Source organism: Ursus americanus, chromosome 2 (genome assembly GCF_024610735.1).
Source record: "Ursus americanus isolate L20-20 chromosome 2, mUrsAme1.1.p, whole genome shotgun sequence".
Lineage (NCBI taxonomy): Eukaryota > Metazoa > Chordata > Mammalia > Carnivora > Ursidae > Ursus > Ursus americanus.
The window spans coordinates 96,014,415-96,037,583 of record NC_142128.1 but is presented as its reverse complement, the minus strand read 5'-3'; the positions used below and the strand labels follow the sequence as shown (position 1 = coordinate 96,037,583).

Genomic DNA, 23,169 nt, shown 5'->3' with positions numbered 1-23,169 from the left:
TCGTTCCTAGTGGCTAGGAGGACTTGAAGCTCCGCCCATCCGCGTACAGACCCGCCCCTCCATGGCGACTCTTGGGGCGGCAGAACACTCCCTACCTCTTTCCAGCATCATCACTTAGGTTTGGTTGATAGGTGACCCGGAAGTTAAGTGCATAGGCGGCTAGAGCGCCAAATAGTCTATGTTTTATTTTTAAGTTGACATCTACCCTTTTTCACTTAACGAAGCCTTATACCGTACGTGCTGTGTTCCTCGAGTTTTAAGACACCACAAAGTGTATTTACCTTTCTCTTTGGGAAAATTATTCCGGAAACGAAACCCTGAGAACAGGATGTGATTAATAGTGAGCGAGCAGCTGGATGTCAGGAAGGCCTGGGCGGGTCGGCTCGGTCATGAAGAGGAGTGGGCGAAGTTAACCCCGGGACGCGGAGCCCAACAGTCTGTAACGTGAAGCCCCCTGAAATCCGAAGAGTGAGGAGCCTGGGCGGTAAGTCCAAGAACCGGCTTGTGTAACCGAGGAGGGTGTTGGAAAGGGACGGAGGTCTGGGTTGGAGTTTGGCGTTGAGACGCTTTGGATTTACGGGAAGGTTGCCTTTTGTTCTGGGATAGCTTGTTCAGACACGGACGGAACTTCGGGTTCGGCTCCCTGGGACGGCAGAGGTTGACAGGCTTGTCGTTTCCACGCTGTTACCCACTCCACACCCTCCCCTGCCTGGGATGGGTACTTGCGGGAGACCCTCGCTGTGCGTGTGCCGTGCGCTGCACAGAGTCCGAGCGCCGTGGCAGGGCTCTCTGCTCTTGCGACAGGGTCTCTGGATACCTGTTTTCAGAGTAGAAGGAGGGTAGTCATGGAAGACCCTGTGCCGAGTTCGATCGAGTCCCCTTTATGGTGAAACCAGTTGTCATCTAATGTACAATTCTTCATGTTCGTATCACTGCACTAGCACCACCTTCCCGTGTTCTCATAAGAGAACACTCATAAGACAGCGAATCTTAGTCTTTACTGCAAGGCCATGCATACATTTCTGAAAGCATATGTTATGCCATTTTAATTTTTATTCCCAAGAAAGTGCAAATTAAGTAACCATGAGTATTTTTGTCATATGTTTAAACATATAAACGGAAGCTCCTCTCTGACACATATAGTGAGCAAATTCGTATCAAACATTAGTATCACTAATGTCCCCTAAGAAAGTAATTACTTTAGTTCCTTTTAAATTCCTGTTGTCTTATCAGTGATATAAAAGCCCCTAAGGTAACTTCTCTACAGTTTCTCAACCAAAATTCAGGACACATATCTGATAGAGTGTACTTGGTGAAACAGTGAAACAAATTTGAAAGTAAACAACCAGTAATTTTTTGAGAAATTTGTTAGGCATAACAGTATCACCTGTGAAATTGCATTTTGAAATGCTTGTGTACTAAATGCAAAAACAAATAGAATATAACATCTGAGTTACAGGGACTTAGTGAATGTCTTTATATGGTATTGTTTTAATTCTTTCCTTTTATCCATTTTTAGGTTTTTCTGTAGAAGTTTTGAGGGTCATTTTCATTGATTAAAAAAAAATGACGACTCTTGAAAGTTTAGAAACCAAAGGTAAGTGTTCTTCTTTTCATGATAATTGTTTTTAAAACATGCAAATTATGACCGTAGGATGAAGGCATGTTTGAGCCAAGTAACTCATAGAGCTCTTGGGAACCATTTGTGTTTCAGATTTCTTCATGCTTGTTTTGTAATGCAGTGTTTACATTACAGCACGCACATATACACCGGAATATTAACATCATTGGATAGTATTCATTACTACTATTAAATTACTGTTAAACATTTAGTATAAAAGCAAAGTTTCGCAGCTATGTTTTCTATCCACTAGAATAGATACTGTTTCAATAAACAATTAGATATATTTTTTAAAGATTTAAGCAACTAGGAGGTCTAAAAGACTTCTTTTTGGTGTTGTTTTGCTTGGGCTTGCTATAACAAACCACCACAAACCGAGTAGCTTAAACAACTGAAATTTATTGCCTCACCGTTCTGGAGGCTAGAAGTCCAATATCAAGGTGCTGGCAGGGCCATGTTCCTTCTGAAAGCACTAGGGAAGGATCTGTTCTAGCCCTCTCTCCTAGTTTCTGGTGGTTTCCTGGCAGTTTTTGGTATTCCTGTTTTTTTTTCTTTTTTCTTTTTTTAAGATTTTATTTATTTATTTATTCAAGAGAGACACAGAGCACGTGAGCATGGCAGTGGGGGAGAGGGTGCGGAGCAGAGGGAGAGGGAGAAGCAGACTCCCAACTGAGCAGGGAGCCTGACATGGGGCAGGATCCTGATCCTGGGACTCCAGGATCATGCTGTGAGCCTACGGCAGATGTTTGACCAAGCCATCCAGGCACCCCAGTTTTTGGTATTCCTTGGCATGTAGATGCATCACCCTGATCTCTGCCTTTATGTTTACATGGCATTCTTCCTGTGTTTGTGTCTCTGTGTCCAAATTCTTCCTTTTTTATAAGGACATCAATCTATTGAATTAGGGGCCCACCCTACTCCAGTATAATCTCATCCTAACTAATTACATCTGTAATGACCCTGTTTCCAAATAAAGTCACATTCTGCGGTATGGATGGTTAGAACTTTAACGTATGAATATTTGTGGAGGGGGAACACAATTCAGCTCATAACACTTGCTAACTACAGTACTTACTTTTTAATCCTGCTTTGCTTGTCCTTTCTCTAACATTTCATATATGGATCATTCCCACCTTTTGAAATACTCTATTTCCTTGATTTCCATGATACCGCTCTTGTTTTCATCCCTTCACTGTCCAATGCAGTAGCCACATATAGCTATTTCAGTTTAAGTGAATATTTTTAAGAATTAAAAATTCAGTTCCTCAGTCACCGCAGCCACATTTCAAGTACTCATTAGCCACATGTGGCTGAGTAGCTATTGCATTAGAAAATGCAGCTATAAAACATTTCCATCACTGCAGAAAGTTCTACTGGACACCACTGCTCTAGCAACATTTTCTCTGTTTCTTTTTCATCCTCCTCTTCTTCTGGTTTATCTTTTAAAAATTAACATGTTTCAGCCCTCTTACTCTTCTGCTCTCAGGGCTTCAGTAATGATCTGTAAGAATAACTTCCAAATCTATCTATAGCCCAAATCTCTTCACTTGTGATTCAGACCCTTATAGCCTACTGACCATGTTCATATAGGCATTGGTAACGGTATTAGCATGTCCTAAAGTGAGGGCCTCCTGACTTGGGCGGACTGAGTTCCAGAGGTTGGGGCTATCAGTGAGAGATGGGAAACTACTTTCCAGAAGCTAGCTTTGCAGCAAATATACCTCCAACAGCAAACTTTTTAAAAGGCATTTAAATTGGGGCACCTGGGTGGCTTAGTCCATTAAGCGTCTGCCTTCAGCTAGGGTCACGATCCCAGGGTCCTGGGATGGAGCAGATGGAGCCCTGCGTGGGCTCCCTACTTAGGGGAGTGTCTACTTCTCCCTCTGTCTGCCCCTCTCCCCCTGCTTGAGCTCACTCGCTTGCTCTCAAATGAATAAAATCTTTTAAAATGGGGGGGGGGTGGATTTAAATCTGTTTAGGAAGCAAGGAAAAGAAGATCATGCCAATAAATATTTAATTTAATTTATTCAGGCGTGAACAGCATTTCAGAGTCACCAGAAAGCTTTTATAGTATTCAAATAAGCAAACCAGAGAGCGTAATGAAAGTAATAAACTGGGGATTAATGAGAAATAGAGCAATTAAATGGTAACTAAGGTGAACGTCATGATCATGGTGCTGGGCAAAAAACAAAACCTAAATACAATATTATCATTAGTGATTACAAGTTAGTTATTGCAAGGCCTCTGTGAAAGGAAATTGTTTTTTATTTGTTATTACCTGTTTGTAATGAGGATTAGAGTTATAAAGCACTTTCACATACATTATTTCATTTGATCTTAATGTTACAGTAAGGTACATAGTTCAGCCGTTACTCCTCTTCCTACTTAATATAATGTTAACCGTCGTTATGAACAAAAGTTCCTTGTATTGCATGGCCTAAAAATAGGTACACTTATCACGACTGACATTTGTCGTTGCCTGCCTTTCCTATAACTGCCTCACAAGAAAAGCAACATTGCTTTATAGCAACAGAACTTCCTCTCAGTGGACACTTGAGCAAAACTGACCTCATGAGAGGGATACACAGTTGCTGCTAGGGCTTCCTTTGAATGGGAGACATGCAATAAAGAGAAACAACTCAAAAATTGGAATTTGAATCCAAAACTTTCTTGAGAGCAAGATTAAAATTACAGGTATTAAAGTCAGACTGTTCAGTGAAAGTAAACCAAGAAGGAAACTCTGAGACTTTTAAATATTTAGAATTCCATAAAATAGCCTAACTTTAACACTCATTCTGTGCAATAACAGGTATTAGGTGAAGAAGAAATCCCTGGGCAGGTAAATTTGGGAAATTCTGGATTAAAGAAGGGACTATTCTACAGGCCCTCCCAGAGCCTTTAGCGTACTAATGTGCACTGTGAAGGGCAGAGAGATGTAAGGCTCAGCCTCGCCCCCACTTTCTTGACCAGGGAGCTCTTTATTCATGGAGCCTGTGACAAACTGACTGTTTAGATTCCATGTCAGTGAACGGGGGCCTACTCTTAAGTCCACTGTCCATAACATTTTTCTAATTTAATAGTAACTAAACCTGATTAAATGATATTGATGACATTTAAAGGAATATTGATTTTGAGGCGCCTGGGTGGCTCAGTCAGTTAAGTGTCTGCCTTCAGCTCAGGTCATGATCTCAGGGTCCTGGGATCGAGCCCCGCATCGGACTCCCTGCTCCATGGGGAGCCTGCTTCTCCCTCTCCCTCTGCCCCGTGGCTTGTGCTCTCTCTCTCTCTCTTACTATCTCAAATAAATAAGTAAGTAAGTAAGTAAGTAAGTAAGTAAGTAAATAAATAAATAAATAAATAAATAAAGATTTAAAATTACTGAGTGACAATTCCTAAATTGTTTAACTGTTTGATAGCTGAATCTGCATATATTCTGAAAAGTTCGTCCGACTATAACTGAGTTAGGAATTAATGCTTGGGTATAGAGGGGAAAAAAGGTAAGCAGTTTTTGAATGAGTTAGTGGATGTTAAAATGAAGTCTTCTCAGTAGCGTATTAACATCGACGGACTTCAGAAAGCACTTACTCATCTTTTCTGTGCCAAGCACCATCTCATTAAGCTCACAATACAAAGATTGGGAGGCAGACCCTGCCCTGTGGAGCTCCCAACAGTCCAGTCTGTGAGAAAAACAAATTATTCTCAAACACTCTGATATTTGCATTATTCTGAAAGCACTGAGGGATGAGAGGAGAGCAGGGGTAAGTGGTCTGCCCAGAGTCACACAATGTGTAGCAAATAGGGACCTAGGGTATTTTGACCCAGAGTCATATGTTCTTCCTACTGCACCATCCTATGGACTTAGAGTATCTGTCTTCTTAGATTTACACTTTTATGAAAAAAGGACAACTGTTTCTTTAATGACAGTCTATACAATCCTATTCTTTTTGCCTCAGTGCCCTAGAGCCAGGGTTGGCAAGCTATGGCCCTCAGCCTCAAATCCATTTGATGATGGGGAACACTAACTTTGAATCCCACTTAAGCCAGGGGTTATCCCAAATTAAAAAGAATTCTATGCTGCTCATTATTACACCTATATTACAAAGAAAAAGAAAACTTTACTCATTTCTTATTATAGTTTGAGTTTCATCTTTGAAAATGAGGTTTTTTTCTTCTTTGTATAAGTACCTATCTCATATCCTCCATTTTGCCTCATGGTCCACAGAACCTAAAATATTTATCTGGCCCTTTATGGAAAAAGTTTGTCAACTCCTGTTATAGAATATTATTTGTTCTTCCCCTGCATTTCAGTAATCTTTGGGGAAGGCAGTAAGAACGAGCCATAAACTTGAGATACACTTTCATTCTTTGATAACTGGTCACAAGTAGAAGTAATGTTGATGAATAATTGAAGAATCGTCCTGTTGGTTCCCTTCCAAGAGTGGGGAGCGGGGCTTGGTGTTTTGCTTTACTTACACATCACTCCTAATAGTGGAGCCGGAAACCAGGGATCTTGCCTTCCCACCTGAGAGACGGTGACTGCTCATGAATGTGCCCTGGATTGTGCTTAGTGCATCTGTAATAGAGGTTTCTGTGTGTGTCATAAGGGAAAACAATGATGAAAAGCAAGTTACCGGGTGAGAAAATGGAAAGCCCCGACGCCCACTCGCCTCCTTGCCTGTGCACATGAGCTAGAAGCGTAGTTACCGCAGAGTTGTTACAGCTGCCATGGCAGGTGTTGTACGGTTCTCGAGCTCAGAAATGCTTCAGTAAGTACAACCGTTGACAGAAAGTGAAGAGTAAATTGAGGCTGAACCAAGTTGATAGAATTTCTTCACTGGCATTTTAGGATGTATGTCATTTGAAAAGAGATTTCTTTTAAATACCCATTAATGTTCCTTTGCCTTTTAGATTTAGCGGTAACTATTTTGTGATTTGTTCTTGAATCTCCATTACCTAAAATTCCAATTCAAAAATGTTGTGACTTGCCTAAAAATCCTGTTTAATCACCGCAGAGTGTCACACCTGCTTCTTATTTCTTCAGCTTCAGTGGACCTGAGTGGTTTTTCAATTAATCTGTAGTTAATTCATGATTCAGCATGACTTCTTAAATGACAGTGTCTTAGTGACAGAATTAAATTTGCTTTAGATAGAGTTAGAACTTTTTAAAAGCAGATTTTAAGAACATGGGAGCAGGCCTTCATTCTTGAAACAGCTCAGTGGAAGATGTCCTCCTAAGTGCTAACGGGCTACGGCATGACCTGAAATACCAAACTCTTTATTCCACTTTCCGAAGTAATTCCTTTGCTCGTCTTTTTGAAGGTGGAGTTAGTCCTAAGGCCCAAGTTAACATTCAATATGGAAATGACAAAATATTGTATTCTAATGGAAAATGTTTTTGTAAAATAGCATCATTATACACCAAATGGCTTTCCACCTCCTCTCTAACATAACTCAAGATTCCCAGTACCCTGCTACATACGTAGGAAAAACTGCCCCCCCAGAAATCTGTTAAATGAAAAAATAGTTCTAAAGGCTAGTGATGTACTTTTGGAAGACTTGAGCGTAAGAAAATAAAAGCATTATATTTGATGACATAACTTAAGCTTTCTCCCTTTAATCAAGATCCAAAGTTTATTAGGGTTTTTTAAAGAATAATTACAATAGCAGTAGAAGCTAACATTTGGTTAGTGCTTACTGTGCCAAACACCATTCTAAACACTTTACACGTATTTGTACTTTTAATTATTGTATTAAATCATCTGTGTTGAACATACAAAAAGTTTAAAACTAAATAAGAACTTAAGTCACGGATCTACTGATACATCGCGAGAGTTGTTTCATGAGGCCGTTTGACGATACAGATCTTCACCTGGCACATTAATTCCATTCTTGAGAATTTATTCAAAAGAAATAATCCAGAAATTGAGAAAAATCTGTAGGCATAAAAGTATTCACTGAAGCATTATTATAGTGAAAAATTAGAAAAAGCATAAATATCCAACAACAGAATAATAAAGTAAATAATGTTATATAACCTGAAGAAATAATGTAGTCATAAAATGAAAAATATGAAGAATACAGCAAAATAGAAAAATAGATTAAGCTTCTAAAGTTAATTATAATTACAAACATAAAAATAATGAAGAAACTTGTAGTAATGAAAAGTTATTTTAGAGTGATGAGAAGATAGGTAATTTTTTCTTCTTAATATCTTTTAATAATGTAATGTTAATGAGAGACTATGGACTCTGAGAAACAAACTGAGGGCTACAGAGGGGAGGGGGGTGGGGGAATGGGATAGGCCGGTGATGGGTAGTGAGGAGGGCACGTATTGCATGGTGCACTGGGTGTTATACACAACTAATGAATCATCGAGCCTTACATCGAAAACCGGGGATGTACTGTATGGTGACTAACATAATATAATAAAAAATCATTATAAAAAAATAATAATAATAATGTAATGTTAAAAACCAGAGGACACGTGTGTCTGTGTGAAGATAATCTGTTCTGCTCTGCAGTTTCTGCATCTGAAAAACAAAGTTTGTGAGAAAGAAGAAAAGTAAGCTCATTAAAAAATAGGAAACTAATAAATGAATCCCAGGAAGGTTTTCTTGTTAGGTATTTCCCTTGCTAGAAAAGATCTTTATAGGTAATTTTTTCACAGTGTTTAAAAAAAGAAAAAAAACCCACATCATCCTGGGCAAACTTACCATTTCCTGTGGTTCTTTGCTGGAGAATTCCGTTTCTAGGACAAGAGTTCAGGAATCAAGGTGACAACAGTCTTTGCTTGATAGAATATTTATATGTTATGTGGTCTCTTTTTTTAATATGGATTTGTACTTCAGAAATTCCTAAGAAAGGTTTAGTTTTAATAAGACCTTATTATGGCTCTTACCAAATTGTTCTCCTGACTTCATGGGTTACAGTGAAACATGATTAGTATTTAATTAATAATTAAAAATTCATATTTAATTGATCAGAACATAGTACTGATATCTAATAGAAATTGAGGCTAAGGTCATACTTTGGCTTTTTTTTCTTTTTAACTAGGAATTCTGTTTCCTGTCTTTGCCTTAGACAGTATAAATATAAAAATATAATAGAAATGAATTCACTAAAGATTGGTCCATGATTGTTCTTAGTTAACATTTCTGTAGAAATAAAATTCTGGTAGAAATTTTATAACACATATTGCACTCTTATTATCTATTACCCTCTAATACATGTTATCTTTTTATATGTATGTCCTGTCTCCTAAATTCGATAGTAATTTCTTGAACATCAAAGTCCCCACTACCTCAAACAATGTCGGGTCAATAGTAGGCACCAAGCGGCATATTTGCTGCCTGAGACTACTCAGAGGTCATCACCATAACCACTGATAAATGCTCGTCCTGTGCCCCTTCCCCCAGCTACACAGTGCTGGCTGCAAGGCACATTACTCATCCCTACCCTCATGGAACTTAGTCCTAGAGGAAGGCACAGACATTGTATAACTAGTTACACTGGGGGGAAGAAAGTCCGTTTACCATTTTGATAGAAAAAAGGAGAAATGCAGAGTCTGTCCTCAGGTGCACATGAACAGGGAATCCAGCCTAACCTGGAAAGGTTAGAGAGAGGCTTCCCTTAGGAAGGCACACGCCAGCATGCCACGTGCTCGATCTTACTCCATCCTTTCTTACCACAACCGTGGAGCACAGTTGTTACTATCTCCACTTCGCAGAATATGAATTAGAGGTTTGTAGAGGGTTCACTTGTTTACCCAGGGTCATACTAGGAAGTAGAAGTCAGAACCAAATACCCTGATTCCACATCTCTTGCATTTTCTACCAAGAGAGAAACCATTTGCTTAAGGAAAGTTCGAACCTCTAAGACTTCTTTCATGTTAAATTGACACCTGATTGGTTTGAAAATTAACTTTAAATCTTTTGTATTCTTTTTAGTGCCAGTAATTTTGAATGTAGGATAAAGTATGTCTTGGCATTTTCCTTGGCATTTCTTTTTAGCAAATAGCTTATGTTTTGTTTTCTCTTTCATAGTCACCCTTACTACAGCCCCAGTCCGAGGAGCAGGAGATGGAATGGAAACTGAGGAGCCGCCTAAATCTGTCGAAGTTACATCTGGGATCCAACCCATAAAGCATCACATCCTTCAGAATCCACGGAAGAAAGCCGTTCCAGGCGAAAGCCCAGGAGTTCTTCAGCTCGGGAAGATTCTTACTGAAAAAGCAGTGGAAGTTGAAGCCGTAAGAATATTAGTTCCCAAAGCTGCTATAACCCATGATGTCCCCAACAAGAATGCAAAGGTGAAGTCTCTGGGACATCACAGAGGAGAATTCCTTGGGCAGTCAGAGGGAATTGTAGAACCCAGAAAGGAACTATCAGAGGTAAAGAATATATTGGAAAAGCTCAAGAACTCTGAAAGAAGGTTACTACAGGACAAGGAAGGTCTTTCAAACCAGCTCAGAGTACAGACAGAGGTAAGAACAAATAGCTTTAATGAGCACTGCTCTTTACATGTGGACCTTCAAAGACTGCGTGTTAGAAAACTGTATTTCCTCTTGGAATGTCATTTATTTTGACTTGTCATTTCTCTAAAAAGTTTCCTCTTAAATTTCTCTTTCTCTGGTAGAACTAGTATATGTTGGGAACTTATCCTCTAAAGTTGAAGATGGAAGTGTGAGGTGCTTTGGACAAGACCACCTATAAGCTGTAAAGGAAGTCATAGTTATAAAATTCCGGACCAAGGACTGAGCAAGTTAGACTTTGAAGTTGACTAGTTAACAATTCCATAAGTTCCAAGTATATTTGCTTACGTGTACATAATACTTGGGATAAAGGGAATGGTGGGTAAGCATTGGTATCTTCATTGTAAATGGAAAATGATCTATAGTGCTTAGTTGTGTTTCTTTCATCTTTACATGTTAGTAAACATTGCCTTACTCATCTTTTGTTTCTCTCTTAGACCCTTCATCTTTTTGCTAGATGTTAGTCTTTATAAGTGACACTGTAGTTAGTGGTTCTTATCCAAATATATCTTTAATATTTTTAAATAACTTCTAATTACAGAAATAATACATATTTATTTGTAAATATTTTAGAAAATACAAAAAATGAAAATAGTACCAACTATAATTATACCATCTAGCTATAAATGAATAATTATACACATTGAGTTCATTTTTACCTTTTTTAATATTTTCCTATGTCACAGAATATTCTATTACAATATCATTTTTCATACCAACAGTGTTCTTCCATTGCTGCACCATATATCAGTACCTATTATTGAACATTTATGTTTTTATTATTCACATTTTAGATAAAGTAAAAGACATGCTTGTAGATATCCTAAATTGCTTCCTTTGCTTAAATTCTTGAAAACCTATGGCACAGGGGTGTGGGGGTGGCTCAGTCAGTTCAGCGTGGGACTCTTGATTTGGGCGCAGGTCGTGATCTCAGGGCCATGGGATTGAGCCCCACGTTGGGCTCCACCCTGGCTGTGGAGCCTCCTCAAGATTCTCTCTTTCCTTCTCCCTCTGCCCCTCCCTGCTCATACTCTCTCTTTCTCTCTCCTTAAAAAAAATGAAAAAAATAAAAAATCAAATCCTGTGGCACAAAGAAATTAATTTTTAAATGCTGAAAAAGATTTGAAAACACTAAAACATTCTGTCATAATTTTTGGCAAAATTTTCTGGTTTCGTTTTCTAATTTTTGGCCTTCATGTGCTGACTGGAAGCAGTTTGTAACTGTTGTGATAATTGTTGGGACTCTTACTAGAAGAGGCTCAGTTTATAATCATATGGACTGTAGATATAAATATGTAGACATAGAGATAGATGGTTTATATAGATTTTGAAACTTAAATATTTAATATTGCTTTTTGGTATGCACTTTAAGTAATGGAGCTCCATATACATGAAACACGGTTTCTCTTTTTTCGTTTGGCTACATTAAAGTCACTGACAGTACTTTAATAAGCTGGTTGTAAAGGTCATGTTTTCTTCTAGGTCAATCGAGAGTTAAAAAAGTTGCTAGTGGCTTCTGTTGGGGATGATCTTCAGTATCATTTTGAACGTCTAGCCCGTGAGAAAAATCAGCTTATTTTAGAAAATGAAGCCCTAGGTCAAAACACAGCTCAACTTTCTGAACAGCTAGAACGTATGTCAATACAGTGTGACGTATGGCGGAGTAAATTCCTCGCAAGCAGGTATTTTCTGTTTTAAACAATATTTCATTTCCTAGCTTTTCCTCTATCAGATTTTTTACCATAACCCAAGAAAGTAAATGGTAGTGTGAGAATTCCTGACTCCGACTGTCAAAGTACTTCATATATTTATAAGTATGTACGGACTGTCCTTCCTCTGTGATATCATCAACTTCTCCCTCACTCCAGAATTCTAGGTTACTCTTCTGTAGTAGAAATCACTCCTACTACAATGTTTAAGAAACAAAATTAAACTCAGACCTCTTATAAATAAAATAAATAAAATCAGAAAAAAAACAAATTATTTTTCCCCACCTTCTATCTGGAAAACTCAAATATTGTTTCTCTTCCGTGCTCTGTTCTCATAGCTCTTTTAACTGTATTAGCTATATAAGAGAGCTTCCCAGCCCTTTTCTGTTCATGCACAAACAAAAAACAAAATTATTTGTGTGGTATACTGCATGAGGCTACACTCCAACAGAGGTGAAACCCCCAGAGCCCTCACCTAGGCCCATGGATACACTGGTAGTGGGAAACTGCTGTATGTTGTGTCTGGGGTCTGTTTATCCCCCTCCTTCCAGCTCTGACTGGAGAACAGGGCCTGGGTGTTATCCATCTTTGTATTTCCACTGCTTAGCCACATGTTTCGTACATAGTTTAGTGACTCTTGATTTAAATTCAGTGATCTAGAGATTTCTTACACAACACCACACGTTTCCAGGCTATACGTTAAGAATCAATGATTGTGATGAATAATTTGTAGGACAGTATTTCTTCATGTCTTAATGTCTGTGATACTTTCCAGTAATTACTCTTTTAAAGTCCTTAACTGTTTTCTAATTATGCTTGTATAGGATGGATGTGGAGAAATGAATGTACTGTTTATTGACTTGGAATGAAAGTTCATGCTCACTGAACACGTTAAGAGGCAAATCATGCATGTGTCATACAGGTTATTGCACGATGTAACTTTCTCAACATCCTTATCAGTGCTGACAGTAACATTCTGAGGGCAATAAAACTTAAATTCAACTTTAAAGATATTTTGACTTATTTAATCTTTGGTCAGTAATCACTATCGTCTGAGACTTTAATTTTAGTTTTAAGATTTTCAGCTAAATAAGCATACTTTAAAATTTTGCTTCAATTCTGTTAATAGAGAACTGGTTATATAAATTTTGGTACGTCCAATCAGAGGAAAACATGAAGGTGTTTTTTTTAAAAAAAAAAAAAAGAGAGAGAGAGATGGGGCGCCTGGGTGGTGCAGTCATTAAGCGTCTGCCTTTGGCTCAGGGCGTGATCCCGGCATTATGGGATCGAGCCCCACATCAGGCTTCTCCACTGGGAGCCTGCTTCTTCCTCTCCCACTCCCCCTGCTTGTGTTCCCTCTCTCGCTGGCTGTCTCTATTTCCGTCAAATAAATAAATAAAATCTTTAAAAAAAAAAAAGAGAGAGCTCTGTATGTGCTAATATGAAAAAAAGAACCGAGATAAATTATTAGGTGAAAAAAACAAGGCATAGAAAATTTTGTATTAAATAATCCCTCTTTTGTTAATAAAATGGATATATTTATTTTAACATATACTTTTATGTTGACATATCCATAATTTTTTTTCTAGAGAAATATGTAAGAAACTTTATTGGTTATTTTATTGGTTAAAAAAGAAGGATGGGGATGCTGGGCAGGAGAAAAGACTTAGTTTCCCTTTTTTATATAAGCCTTTCTGTATTATTTAATATTTTTCTAAGGACAAGAAGGTAACTAAGTGATAAGAAAGCAACTCTTTTTTGTTTTTCCTCTAAAATTTCCTGTATTTAAAAACATTTAATTAATGTTAATTTTTTCAAAATTTGCCCAATCTAGAGTAAGACTGAGGTACATTCCAAAAGTCCCTCTATAAGAAAGTTAAATAACTTTTTCTTTGTCATTTTGTAAACAAATATTTTTTAAATCCCTTCAATGAGCTCTAAGATCATAAACATTTTAAATGCGTTTTAGTGAAGATTTAAAAACGGAAAAGTAACTTGACTGTGTTCAGTCTTCTTTGTAAGCTTTTGAAAATGAAGTTAGTATATTAACTTCTTTGCAGCGTGTCATTGTCAGAGAATTTATATGTGATATTTTCGTCTTTTCCAGGGTGATGGCAGATGAGTTAACCAATTCCAGAGCAGGTTTGCAGCGTCAAAACCGCGATGCCCAGAGTGCGATCCAAGATCTCCTGAGTGAACGGGAGCAGTTTCGTCAGGAAATGATAGCTACCCAGAAGTACGGTATTTGTTCACAGTCTGAACTCTTCTTCTTTCTCTTGCAGGTTTTGTTATTGTGATACTTCTTTAGTGTTTCTACATTTAACAACTTTTATTGAGCATACGCTTCAAGTAGCATTTTAAAACAGATGCTCAGGGAGGGAAGAAGACTAAAAAAATAACACTAGGTGCTTCTTCCATTCTTAATTGAGAGAGAATTAATTATAGCTATAATAGAAGAAATCTCTGGGTTTACAAGTAGTTTTTGATTATAGTTGTAGCAGTTTTGTATGATTTTTGGTAGAAGCCAAAAAGTGTACCCATCTTTCCTTTGGAAGGAGATCTTTTTAAGGACTGTTCTACAGTGTTAGAGTTTATTTTCATGTCCATATGCTCCAGAACTATCCAAATAGATGTTCTTCCTTAAAAGTACTTGGTACTTCTATACACAGATCTTCCTTGACTTATAGTGGGGTTGCATCCCAATAAACTCGTCGGGAGTTGAAAATATCTTAAATCAAAAAATAATTTAATACACCTAACCTGTACATCATGGCTTAGCCTAGCCTACCTTAAACATATTCAGAACACTTATATTAGCCTGCACTTGGGCAAAGTCATCTAATACCAAGCCTGTTCTATCATGGAGTGTTGACTATCTCAGTAATTGAACACTGCACTGAAAGTGAAAAACAGAATGGTTGTACAGGTACAAAATTGTTGTAGTGGATGTTTGCCCTCGTGATCATGGAGCTCGCTAGGAGCTATGGCTCGCTCCCACTGCTCAGCAACGTGAGAAATACGGTACTGCTAATATTGCTAGACCAGAAACAGATGAAAATTCAAAATTCAAAGTACAGTTTTTATTAAATGTTAATCACTTTGACAACATCATTAGTCAAAAAATCATTCATCGAACCACCATAAGTCAAGGACTATCACTGATTTATTACAAATCAAATCAGTAAGAGTCAAAGAAATCACAGGGGAAATTATAAGAATGAAAACATAATACAGATGACTCTTGAACAACACAGGTGTTGGAGAGGCTGACCCCCTCATGCAGTTGAAAATCCTTGTATAACTTTTGACTCCCCCAAAAATGTAGCTACTTATAGCCTACTCTTGACCAGAAGTCTTACCAATAATATAAATAGTTGATTAACAGATATTTTATATGTTCTGTATATTATATACTGCACTCTAACAATAAAGTAAGCTAGAGAAAATAAATTGTTACTAAAATCATAAGGAAGGGAAAAAATAAAGTAAAATAGAATCATAAGGAAGAGAAAATACATCTACAGTACTATACGGTATTTCTCGGAAAAAATCAGCCTTTAAGTGGACCCACATAGTTCAAACCCATGTTGTTCAAGGGTAAACTATTTATCAAAATATCAAATTTCTTGGGAGGCAACTAAAGCAGTATTTAGAGGGAAATTTATAGCTTTAAATGCTCATTGTAGAAAAAAAAGGTCCTGTCGGTAATATAAGCTTCCTCTTTAAGAAACGCAAAGAGCAAATTAAGCAGATGAAAGAAAATAGTATGAATGAGAGCAGAAATAAATGACATAGAAAGCCAAATGCTGGTTCTTTGAAGAGATAAATTTAAGAAACCTCTAGGCAGTATGATCAGGAAAAAAAAAAAAAAAACACATTACCAGAATCAGGAATGAGGAAGGGGGTATATTACCTAGATTCTATAGACATAAAAAGATGATAAGGGGATATTATGAACAACTCTGTGCCAGTAAATACAACAACTTAAATGAAATGGACAGAGTCCTTAAAAAACACAAAACTACCAAAGAGTACACAAGACAAATAGCCTGAACAGCCCTAATCTATTAAGGGATTGAATTTTTAGTTAAAAACCTTCCAGTAAAGAAAACTCCAGGCATAAATGGATTTACTGAAGGATACGAGCAAACAACTAAGAAAGAAATAAAGCCAAATTTACACAAACTCTTCTAGAAAACAGAAGAAAGGAATAATTTCCAACTGACTTTATGAGGCAGCATTATCTTCATACCAAGACCAGAGATATTACAAGAAAACTACAGACCAGTATTTCCAATGAACATAGATGCAAAAGTCCTAATCTAACAATATATAAAAAGAATATATATATATATATATATATATATATATATATATATACACACACACACACATACACATCATGGCCAAGTACATTTTGTCCTAGGAGTTGTAAGTTGGTTGTAAGTCCTAATCTAACAATATATAAAAAGAATATACACATCATGGCCAAGTACATTTTGTCCTAGGAGTTGTAAGTTGGTTTATCATTCAAAAATCCATTAATGTAACTCATGAAAAAACAAATACTCAATAGATACACAAGTCAGATCAATAGTCCTATTGCTACTAGATGAGTAACCTAGTATATTTTACATGTACTAAAATATGAGAACTAAAAAAGTACTGTTTGGAGCACCTGGGTGGCTCAGCCGGAAGTACTGTTTGTTGAATGACTTCCAGATAGTTACCTGATAAATAAATAAATGCTTTCTATAGTCTTATTTTACCAGAATTCCCAATTTATTGAACTCTGAGAAAAAGATATGGGAGAAAGATACTGTGTGAGTTCAGAAGAATGTTTCTCATTTATTTGGTTTTCTTGATTTTCATGTTTTATCCTCTTACTAATATTCAGTGTTCCTGTGTGTTCTGTGCAGATTATTGGAGGAGCTCCTGGTGTCCTTGCAGTGGGGAAGAGAGCAGACTTACTACCCTAGTGCGCAGCCTCACACCACAGCAGAACTAGCATTAACAAATCACAAGTTGGCAAAAGCAGTAAATGCTCATCTTCTGGGAAATGTTGGCGCTAACAGTCATAAAAAGATTCCGTCGACGGTTGAATTCTGCAGCACCCCAGCAGAAAAAATGGCTGAAACGGTAACATGTTTCTCTTTTGTGGACTGTGGAACTTCTAAGACTGTCCTCTTACTGAAAGGTGGTATTTTATAATGCAAAGTACTTCGCATTTAGGAATTATGGGATCTAAACCTGATTCTCATGCTAATGAGGTTGTGATTTTGGAGAAATTATTTCCTCCTCTGTGCTTTAACTTCTGACACATTTTAACTCTGTCCTTAAGGAGCAAATGTAGTTGTTTTGAAAGGGCCTGTCTTTAGCTACTGAATCATAGATGATCTTGTACTTGAGTTCATTGGGATATGAAAACTAGTGTAGGATTTTTAATTCAGTAATCATGAGTAGATAATAGATTATTCTGACATCAGAAATTTATTTGTTAATACCCATATATAGATATGAATATGCCAAATGCTGCAGAATCAAATAGTGTACCCCTGGTACCTAGAACGCTGGATGAATTCAGGGTTCATGCCGATGAGCTGTCAAATACTGTGGTCTCCCGGTTCTACCAGCACAACCAAGGTCACCTCCATACATTTCAGTATCTGACTCGTGTCTCCCTGTCTTAGGCCTTGTCATTAACCAGAACTGTTCCACTTTTCAAATCAGCTCAACACCTCTCTCCATGATCTATGCTCTCAACTTTTTTTCCAGCCCCAATTCTTTATTCTGATTACCCCTGTGATCACATAATTTTTATTCCCTTCATCCCTACATTTTTTTTTCTTCGTCTCATCAGCTCACTCTCCTGGCTTCTTTTCCTGCCATAGCTTGCCTAGATTTCGTTCTTAGGTGTCTTTTTCCCTTATCATCCTTCTCTCAGGTACCCTGAAAACTTCAGTCCATTGTCAGTTCAGCTGCTTGCCTTCTTTGTTTCTGTACTTCTCAAACTGTGACCTCACATTCAGCAATGACTTTGTTCCTAGTTCATAGAAAAAGAAGGCAGAGGCAGACAATTTCTTCAAGGTCCCACTTGATACCCAGAAGCCCACCTGTATGGCAACCAGCCTTATATACATTTCTCTCACTGGAGGAGGTGTCCCTCCTCTCCAAAGCACAGCTCCCTTCCAGGCTCAGCAGGCCTCCCCCGTCATCCCTTCTGTCTGTCGGCTCTTTCTTCTTTGGCTTAAAACACGCCCAGGTGTCTTCCATCTAAAAAAGAAAAATCTTCCTCTATCGTAAGTTCTCTGATAAGGCCTTACCACCTTTGTAGGCGAGAACCTTGGACAAACCGTGCACACTTGTATGTACTCCTGTGCCATCCGTTCCTCAGGTCCTGCCGTCGCTTACCCAGTAGCCTTCCAGCTCCTGTTCTCAAAACGTGCTCGGATGAAGGTCATGAATGTTTACATACTTTATCACCATATTGTATGTATCAGCACTCCTTCTTCCATATCCCCTTACTTTTTCTTGGTCCTCTCATTCTCCCTCTCAGAACTCTTCTTCATCACCTTTTTTCCTGCTCTAAGTGTTGAAGGAATCTGCTCCCCATGCTTCTCAGACTCCCTCGGTTTCTGCAGCATTGTACCCTGCCAACGCCTCCCTACTTCTCTGGCCATTCTTTCTCAGAATTTGGCAGGGGGTGAGGCATCCTCCTGGGCCCACTCTTGAGCCTTTCCTCTCATAACAGACTTCCTAGATTCTCTAGGGACTATCCTAGTCCCACAGTTTTACACTTGGGACTTTTTCAACTGAGACATTTGTTTCTGGTTTAAGGAGACGTATCCAGTGTGACATCTCCATAGGCACATCTCAAACAGCTGAAAACAGAACCACCTCTCTTCTCCTTGCTTTTACATCTGTATTTGCCCTCCCCTCAAAAAGAAGAAAAAGAACCCACTTCTTCTCCTCTACTCCCTTTTTTTTTTTTTTTAAGATTTTATTTATTTATTTGACAGAGAGAGACGGCCAGAGAGAGGGGGAACACAAGCAGGGGGAGTGGGAGAGGAAGAAGCAGGCTCCCAGCAGAAGAGCCTGATGTGGGGCTCGATGCCAGAACGCCGGGATCACGCCCTGAGCCGAAGGCAGACGCTTAACGACTGCGCCACCCAGGCGCCCCTCCTATACTCCCTATCTTAGTGAACTATACCACTATATAGATGTTTTGAGGACTTCATAAAATAATCCATATAAAGCTCGTAGCAGATTCCAATAGACAGTAATTTCTTAATAAATGGTAGATATCATTTTTCTTTTATTTTCTTCATCCCCATAATCCTGTTGATTCTACAAATCCTATGGGTTCCTTCTAATTTATCCCCTCTTCCAAGTTCACATGCCCACCCTCCAGCCTTATTACAGTAGCCACCTCACCAATACCCCTTGCTTTTTACCTGCCTCCAGACCATCCTGTGCTGCCAGTTATTTTTAAAATGCCAGTCCAAAAAAAAAGGAAAAAGTCAATCCCACTTGTGTTGGTACGCCTGTTCAGACAGATCCCAGTCTCCCTCATTATGGAATCTCAAATTCTTTCATATTGTATAAAAGGCTTTTAAAAATCTTTATTCCGTCTCCTCTTCCCAAGGTTATTAGCCAGGTGTCCCCACCCCCAGCTCTTCAAATCCTAGCAGCGTGAACCAGTTTTCACTCCACAGACGTGCCAGTGTCTCAAGCCTCTGTACGCACTTACTTCTGCCCAGACCGCCCTCCCAGCACCTCACTACCTTTAAGAATCAGCCCTCCCTGAATCTCAGTGGTAACCTTAGATGGTCCTTTCCCCAGGCTTCCATTGTGTGTTTTACATTTATCTGTTGCAGCTCTTTGCCATGTTAAATTGCAGTTCTTTGATTCTCCTTCTCTCTCCCAAACTGTAAGCCCCTTAAGGGTGAGGACTGTATCTTATGTTTCCTCAAGGTCTGGCAAGTAGTCCTTTACACATAGTAGGTACTCAGCTATTTACATAGTGAATCGGTACCCAAAACTAAGCTCGTTGTCTTTATCCGCTGTGTCCCCTTGTGGGGAACTGTCCCGGCCTCCTCAGTGCTACCAGTAGCACGCGGTGTGACTGCCCCTCCGTTCTTGAGACACTCCCTTTTCTTGGCCTCCATAACTGCACACTCTCCTGGCTTTTCTCTTTTCTCTGACCATTCTGTTTTACTGTCCGATGTTGGGTATCCCCAGGGCTTGGTCCAGACCCCCTTTTCCCAATCCTTTATCCACCACATTCTCTTAGTTAACATTACTGACAGTCCTGCTTTCTTAGGGTCTCTTGAGCCTTTCAGCCCCAAGGTTCATTGCTTCGAGGTTATCATTTCTTAGCTAGATTACTACGGTAAACTCCCTTCATTTGTTCTTCCCTTGTCTGCTTTTAATGCCTGCCCCTTCCCCTATCTTCCAACTGTGTATGGCATGATTTCTCTGAAAGGTACCCTGCTTAAAATCCTTCCCCATCACCTCCAGGCTAAAATCTATTTGTACTGATATCTCCGTCTCCTTCTGCTGTACTCCTTTGGTATTTTCTCTCTCTACAGACGTGGAATGTAATAGCATATAGAGAGTATTTCAGTACTTTTCTTATTTTCCCTTCCAAATTTATAAGCAACTTTAAGCCCTTCATCTTTGCTTGTCCTCTAGCACCCAACCAAATTTTACAAGAATAGAAAGATCCCAAAAATTCAGTGGAAAAAACAGCAATATATTTGAAAAATAGAGGTCTTAAAATAGAATGCTAGCTCTTAAGTAGTGTCAGGACGTTCTTAAATTAGCCGTAGCTCTTTGGGTATGGTAGTAACTGAGAAGGAAAACACACTGCTGGACAACATGAGAGTGAGAGAAACAGGCCTCTCCAACCATATCTGAAAGCTCCTTACGTAAGTAAGGTATAGGCTTACATTAAAAACAGAGTTCTTTCCCCTGCCGTTTTTCACAGCTCCTTTCCAACCGTAGCGCCTACCTCACTTGCACCGTAACGCGTTCTCCTCATGTGATATCGCTGGGAGAATATAAACTTAAGAAACAGGAGCTTTGAACAAGCATGTCATCTTTGCCCTTAATTGGAGAATTTTTTTCAACCCAACAGTTCCTCCTGTTGTGGGTGTTAGTAAGGGAAACAGCAGGACAAGTCAGAGCAGAAGAATTAGGAGAGCATATTGTCCATGAAACCCAAGAAACAAGAACATGATTGTTAGCATAAAACACGGCATATACATTAGGACTAGACAGATGAAAAGCTATTGATTTTACAAGTAAATGATTAAAAACTTTGAAATAGGATTTCCTTAGAAGAATGCAGAATCCTGATTCCAGGCAGTTGAATGAAAGATGATAGAGGAGAGGCGGTGGGTGCTTTTTGGTTAAGGATAAAAATTGACATCACTTAAGGTAGAATTCATATAACCATATTTTTTTCTGTGTTTTCATGTTTTTCACCAATATCCATAAAAGAATATTAATTTCATCATTTTTGAAAAATAGGTAACCTAGGTAATGTAATAGCTAGACATCATTGTTAAATTTAGAGCTTTTTGGAAAAGGGATAAGTTCTCTAACCAAATTCATCATTCAGACGTTATGGGGCTTTATAGGTAGTTATCTGGGCTTGGACCGTCCCTAAGCCATACATCTGACATTACTTCTTATTTTCCTTAGGTTCTACGCATCTTGGATCCAGTTACCTGTACAGAAAGCTCACCCGATATTCCATTTTCTGAGTCTTCACCAACTGCCTTACTTGCTACAAAGAAAAACATTGGACGATTTCATCCCTATACCAGATATGAAAATATAACTTTCAATTGCTGCAATCACTGCCGGGGAGAACTTATTGTCCTTTAACGTTCAGTATGTTGGGGGCATGCTACAGGCACTTGCTTCTTACCCGAGAGTCGTTATTATTTGGGAGCTGGAGTTCTTATGATGGCAGAATGTCACTTTCTATTTAAAGAATATATATCCCCAACAATGTTTCATGTACTGGACCACAGATTACCCTTTCTTAATAAATACCTCAGGGTAAGAAAAGAATGAAAGTAGATGATTCTTTCCAGGCATACATGATGCTTTTTGTAAAGGACTCTGAAAGGAAAAGATCTACCTTTATCTTAGGCCCTAAGTTATATCTTACTCCATATTTAATATGAGCAGATTTAATTGTGGTAGTCTAATGCAGGGAGGGTCATATGCTGCTACACCCATTCATTTACTGTCGTCTGTGGTTGTTGGGTTTGGGTTTTTGGGGGTTTTTTTGGTACTACAGCAGAACTGAATAGATAAAACAGGGCTCGTATGGCTTGCAAAACTTAAAATATCCTATCTGGCCCTTTACAGGACAATTTTTCTGGCCCCTACTCTAAAGGAAGAATAGCTGGCAGTGGGATGGGTGGAGAAAGCATCTGTTACCTTTTTGGTGATTTACTTTGGACTACAAAGGCGGCTTATGGAAATACTGTGGGTGAAGGGACTTATATTTTAAAACTAAATGCTATATGTAAGGAAAATTAAAAGTATTTTATAGCCACATTAGCAAGTGTTTCAGCAAAACATATTCTCATGTTGGTTTTGTGTGGGGAATTCCATAGTTTGAATGGATGCAACTTGACATATATAAAATAAATAGATTTTACTGAGCTCATTTTGACAAATGCAACACAACAGGAATATCCAATTTAATATAAAATATAATGGAGAAAGTAGGCTCTTTCTGGAACATTGTATAAACTCAAAATGCAATCCATCATTAAGTTATATTAATATATATTATTGTTTATTTATGATGGACCATCATAAAACACCCTTTTATAAGCCTTTAAAAATATCCAAAATATGTTTATACCAAATTACACTATATTAGGTGTAAAATTGCGTATCAAAAAAGAAATCTTCTAAAGACAAATAACATTTTAATACCAACTTAATGATCTTTTTTGTCTGATTCATCTGAGTTATGCTTTGAAATGGCAATAAATTTCTCTACGTTCTTTATTTTGAATATTGATTTAATGTGCTTTTCAAGCCTTCGTCTAACTTACACCATTTATAATTGATTCTTCAGCCTTTCCTGTAGGTTTACTTAGAAGAAAACATAGAGGAAAAGCTTCATGACATTGGATTTGGCAATGATTTCTTGGATATGGCACCTGAAAAACAGACAACAAAAGAAAAAATAGATAAACTGAACTTTATCCAAATTAAAAACATTTGTACATCAAAGGACACTGTCCACAGAATGAAAAGGCAACCTACAGGAGAAA

The 23,169-nt window shown here is 38.2% G+C and overlaps 1 protein-coding gene across 1 annotated transcript; it reads left to right on the top strand.

Moving 5' to 3' along the window:
• Nucleotides 1-66: 66 nt before the first annotated feature.
• BLZF1 (basic leucine zipper nuclear factor 1) lies at nt 67-22,907 on the top strand. The gene is made up of 7 exons (XM_045797566.2): nt 67-484; nt 1,520-1,597; nt 9,664-10,103; nt 11,634-11,833; nt 13,968-14,096; nt 16,780-16,999; nt 21,569-22,907. Exons 2-7 carry the CDS (start codon nt 1,567-1,569, stop codon nt 21,752-21,754), a joined length of 1,206 nt encoding a protein of 401 aa, XP_045653522.2. The 5' UTR covers nt 67-484; nt 1,520-1,566; the 3' UTR covers nt 21,755-22,907.
• Nucleotides 22,908-23,169: the final 262 nt, after the last annotated feature.

Bases quoted from the DNA above. Each gene is read 5' to 3' on its own strand.
- BLZF1 (XM_045797566.2), top strand. From the start codon at position 1,567: ATGACGACTCTTGAAAGTTTAGAAACCAAAG. The intron at 11,834-13,967 runs GTATTTTCTGTT...CGTCTTTTCCAG, and splicing joins AGTAAATTCCTCGCAAGCAG to GGTGATGGCAGATGAGTTAA. The intron at 17,000-21,568 runs GTAACATGTTTC...TATTTTCCTTAG, and splicing joins CAGAAAAAATGGCTGAAACG to GTTCTACGCATCTTGGATCC.